General features: G+C 39.5%; 1 protein-coding gene across 1 annotated transcript in view; it reads right to left on the bottom strand.

Moving 5' to 3' along the window:
• LOC125038155 overlaps positions 1-5000 on the bottom strand; it is a 7264-nt gene that overhangs the window by 253 nt on the left and 2011 nt on the right. The window contains exons 3-6 of the mRNA XM_047631499.1: positions 4659-4744; positions 3894-4035; positions 704-932; positions 1-418 (exon numbers count right to left, since the gene is read on the bottom strand). The exon at positions 1-418 is cut by the window's left edge and continues 253 nt beyond it. Of these exons, the coding sequence (XP_047487455.1) occupies positions 61-418; positions 704-932; positions 3894-4035; positions 4659-4744 (815 nt within the window). The 3' untranslated portion in view covers positions 1-60. The remainder of the gene's footprint in view (positions 419-703; positions 933-3893; positions 4036-4658; positions 4745-5000) is intronic.

The raw sequence follows: 5000 nt of genomic DNA, 5'->3' as shown, positions 1-5000 counted from the left end.
AATTTCTGAAAATTCTTTTATTAGTTTCTTGAAGTCAGCTGTGATTTCAAAAACCTCCTGTTAGTTCCTATTGCGGTTATGATTCTGAAATGTTTTTATTTGTTTTTGTTTTTTTCGAGCTTTCTGTAATTTTCTGTTCATTTTTTTCCGTCGCTTACGAGTTTTATTTTTCTTGTTAGTTTGCTTACGTTGTTTCTGATTTCGAAATTTTTGAATTGTTTCCTTGATATTTTTTTGGATTTTGTGTAATTTAATTTTGTTGTGTCGCTTAGAATTTTTCATTTTCTTGTTAGTTTTCTGACTTCCGTTGCGATTCGACATTTCCTCTATTAGTTTCTTCAGGTCGCTTATGGTCCTGTCGAAGGGCGCCGGGAACCGCATTCCCGCCGAGTTGAAGTAGGCGAGGTTCGACACACGACTGTGGGGGAAAGTTATGGGTTGAAACATCATTTTCTGTGAGAGATTCGTTCTTTGTGTCTGTCTGTTTCCTCCCCCCCCTCTCTCTCTCTCTCTCTCTCTTTATCTCTCTCCTAGGTGTATCATTATGTGTATGTGTTCATTTGTGCTTACAATGATCGGGTATACACACGCACACACATAGACAGAAAATATGAAGTAATTACCTATATGTGCGTCCGTGTGTGTGTGTTTCGCACGTATTTCAACACCCATAATTATGTAGCATCAAAATCTCTCTCCTTACCCGGCAGTTCCTCCGTCGTCTATCGCTTTCAGGGCCACGAAGTAATCTCGGTCGCAGTTCAGTTCCCCGCTGAAGGTGACGTTGAGGGCCACCGGGGTGCCAGTCCGGCGGAGGACAGGCTCGAGGTCCTCCCACTTGGCGTGCAGGAGGGTGCACGCAGCGGCCTCGTCAAAGCCCGATTGCGTGAGGTCTCTTTGGTCGTCGCTTAACCGGAAGATGTAGTGGGAAGCTGCAACGGAACTAAATGTTAAGCTTTAGGGGCATAAAAGTCGATATCGGGAGGTGCATTATCCAGACCCGGGTTTCACTAGAGTAGAAAGTGTAGCCATTATGATATCTAAATCTATAAGAATGTGGATTTGTATATATATATATATATATATATATACGCGTGTTTGTGCACACAAAGACACACACACACACACAAATACATACACACACACACACACACGCGCACACACACGCACACACACACACACACACACACACAGCCATTTATTCGACTGCAGGACATAGGCCTCTCTCAATTCACTATTGAGAGGTTATTTGGCAGTGCCACCCTTGCCTGATTGGATGTCCTTCCTAATCAACCGTTCGGCGCGCTACCACCTGTGCCACGGCGGTTACTTCCCCTATGACACCTACGTTTTGACTTCTCAAGGCGATTGGTCATTTTCTCGCCATGAGATCGGGTTTGAGCATTTTTACGACCGGCGCGGCGGGGAGTTCTACTCGGGACCACTCCAAACAAAAGTTGCGTATCTCAGTCTTTACGACTTTTCATGAGAGCGATCCAGACTTTTTACCTAAACTGTATCATTCATTACTCACTTCATTTTAAAGATAACTGAACGATTTGACTTTCCGCATGCATCCAAAACATTATTGTTTGCATGCTTACACTCAAGTTCGAAAGAAGGTTTATTTTTTGTTTTGTTTTTTTGTTTTGTTTTCTAAAGCTTATTAATTTTTTTGATCTGTGAAATTTTGGTTACACCCTTGATTTGCCGGTTTCTCTTCTCGTCATGAATAGAGAAACTAATATGTATATTGAAGGTAATGCTGAGATACGCCCAAAATATACCCTGTTGCCTTATGAAATGAGAACTCTATTATTTTTTCATGGTAATGTTAAAGCAAAACATGCTGTTAAAATCAGCACTTGGAACTGCAAATATTAGTAACAGTTATCCAGCATGTAGGTTATATAAGAGACAGGAAATATTAAAACTCATATATTTTCATAAAAAAGTAAAATATCCTAGTTTAAAATAAAATAATTATTTTTGAAAAAAAAAAAATCAATATGACAAACAATTGGGAAATCACCATCGCATAATGACAATAGCTCTTCATACTTTTCTTTGCAATCTTAGGGGGTTGAAAAATACAACCAAATATATACTCAGGGATGTACTAGTTTCTGATGCAGCCATTTCCTGTAGCTTCCGCCAATTTGGACAAGCTTTTCTTTCCTGTGGAATGAAATGTTCTGTGTGCTTAATGCATTACAGTGCGAACTGCAAGAGTCAATTATTTCTTTTTGCTCCTCTTCAAACGGATCATACATTTCTGCTTGTTGAGGTCTGGGTGCAAGTATTCCTCTTGGAATACTTGCGAATAGAATGTGATTCCATGCCTGGAAACCTATTTACGTGGTTCAGAATAGCTTCTCTTCTATGTTTTTTTTCTATTAACTTTTTATCCTTCCGCCTCTTCTTTCCCACTCAACAGTACCAGTCGCCTACCGTTTACTCAAAGCTGTACGAGTACCTAGAAACATGACTTTGCATGCAGATGATGGATTGACCTTTGGGAGGTGATACGAACATGAATGAGATCCTGATTCGCGCTTGTTCACTGTTCTTTGTTTACATTATTTTATTTTTTTTCCCTACATACCGAACTACATTTTACCTTTGCAATCGGAGACTGCCAGTCTTATGAAAAGCTCGGTGAATTTCTTTCTTGCTCTCTTCTGAAAATTCAGAGCATTTCTGCATCTAGTATTTCTGCATCTAGACTATAAAATAGTTCAAGTAGTGACAGATTTTCTTGTTTTAGGACTAGCTTACTCCTCACCTTTGGTTCCTCTTCATATTTTCCTTTCTTTGGGCAGTGGCAGGCTGTGCCCCATCCTCTCATTCCGATCCTTCCACAACGAAGTCTTCAGGTACAAGATTTTGCACTGGAGGAAAATCCATTGCCCTACGACTAGCAAATGTTTTCTTTCTTTCTTTCATGAATCTGCATCTTCTTGAACAAACTTGAGATCATTTTCACACATTTTGAAATTTATTATCGCATAAGGATTGATTGCAGATGGGCCACGAACTAAAGATGTCACCCTAACAGCGTGAAACTTGCAGCCTCTGATAAGAGATTCTGGGATGTGATGAGGATCTCTGTCACTGTCGTAGAAATGGTCAAGGCTTTGGTTGTAACAGTCCCTTGTCAAATCAGAAGGGAGGAACTCGATGTCCATCCACCTTTCATATGAAGGGATATCTTATTTTGAGATAAGCCCATGCCTTTGGGTTCACTATTTCGGTACGTCACTTAGATGGATTAGTAGATCTCACCAGAACTCAATTTCGCTCAAAACTGGGATACGCCACTTTGTTCTCGGAGCGGGCGATATATATATATATATATATATATATATATATATATATATATATATACTATAAGGCACGATCTCGCAACCTGGAGCTCAGCGTATTTGACAGGCTGGGTCACACCAGGTTCACAGCCGTGTCCTCGCTCATTGGACAGCGGTCTCCCCTTGTTGCCTGAGCAGTTACACAGCGCTCGTGTACTTAGGCCGCAGAATCCGGAACCGAGATTAGCATTCCTGATCCTTTAGTCGCACCACAGCAAGCAGCAGCAACTCAAGACTGCCTGGTCCTTAGCCACCTGGGGAGCCTGCTCCCTGTTGATCTTAACTTAAGCCCTAGTATCCAGCCATACCAGTGGGCACTCACACCCACACGATCACTCCAAAAAGAGATACAGACACTAGTCCAAGTGGTAGATGCCACCTGTCGACTACAATATGTATATATATATATATATATATATATATATATATATATATATATAATATGGGTATGCGTGAGTAAACAGCTCAATAAGTAAATCAAGTTGCCTAACTACGCGCATATCCCTCCTGCAGCCTCGTTCCTCTTACCTGCCCCTGCGAGGAACCCCCCCGGCGCCGTCCACGCGAGGCCGAGCGCATACCGCCCGTCGGCCAGCAGCGCCAGCGAGGTCACGCTCAGGTCAGTCACGGCGGAAGGAGGGGCGCTGGCCTTGCTTGGGACGTCCTCAATCTATCGGGGGACACTGGGAATCAGTTCCAGAAGGGCGGCCTGGGTGGGCATATACGCAAGGAAATGCTCAGAGTGCGTATATATAAACACACATGCACTGACATGTATGCGCACACACACACACACACACACACACACACACACACACACACACACACACACATATATATGTTTGCTTGTGTGTATATACATACTTATATACATATATATGTATGTGTGTTTGTATGTGTATGTATGTAAGTATATATATGTATATATATACATACATGTGTGCGTGTGTATATGTATATGTATACGTGTGTGTGTGTGTGTGCGTGTGTGTGTGCGCATGTACGTATATATATACATACAGATATACACACACACGCACACACATACATATATATATGTATATATATATTACATATGTATCATATATACATTTTTTATATACAATATATGTGATATATATATACTCGTATATATATATATATATATTAATATAATATATATACATACATACATTATATATATATATATATATATATATATACAATATATATATACATATATATATATATATATATATAGATAGATATATATATATATATATATAATCTCAATGTGCAGAACTGATACCCTACCTTCACAGACGGTCCGGAGATAACCCGAGAGAACTGACCCAGAGGCTCCGTCGCCTTGTGAGAGACCTCGCTTCCACAGCAAGGCCCTGTTCAGAGACGTGTTTGGATGGAAGAGAGTGATGAATGATGTTATTAGTGTGATTAACATTAATGCTATTATTATTATTATTATTTTGATTATCAGTACGATAGGTATGTTATTGTTACTGTTATTTTTATTATTATTCTTTTCATTATTACAATTATCATTATCATTATTATTGTTATTATTGTTATTATTATTATTATTATTATTATTGTTATTATCATCATTTTTATTATTGTTATTGTTACTTTTTTATC

The sequence above is a fragment of the Penaeus chinensis genome, chromosome 24 (genome assembly GCF_019202785.1).
Source record: "Penaeus chinensis breed Huanghai No. 1 chromosome 24, ASM1920278v2, whole genome shotgun sequence".
NCBI lineage: Eukaryota > Metazoa > Arthropoda > Malacostraca > Decapoda > Penaeidae > Penaeus > Penaeus chinensis.
Note: the sequence above shows the minus strand (reverse complement) of the source record. Positions and strands in the feature narration are given on the sequence as shown.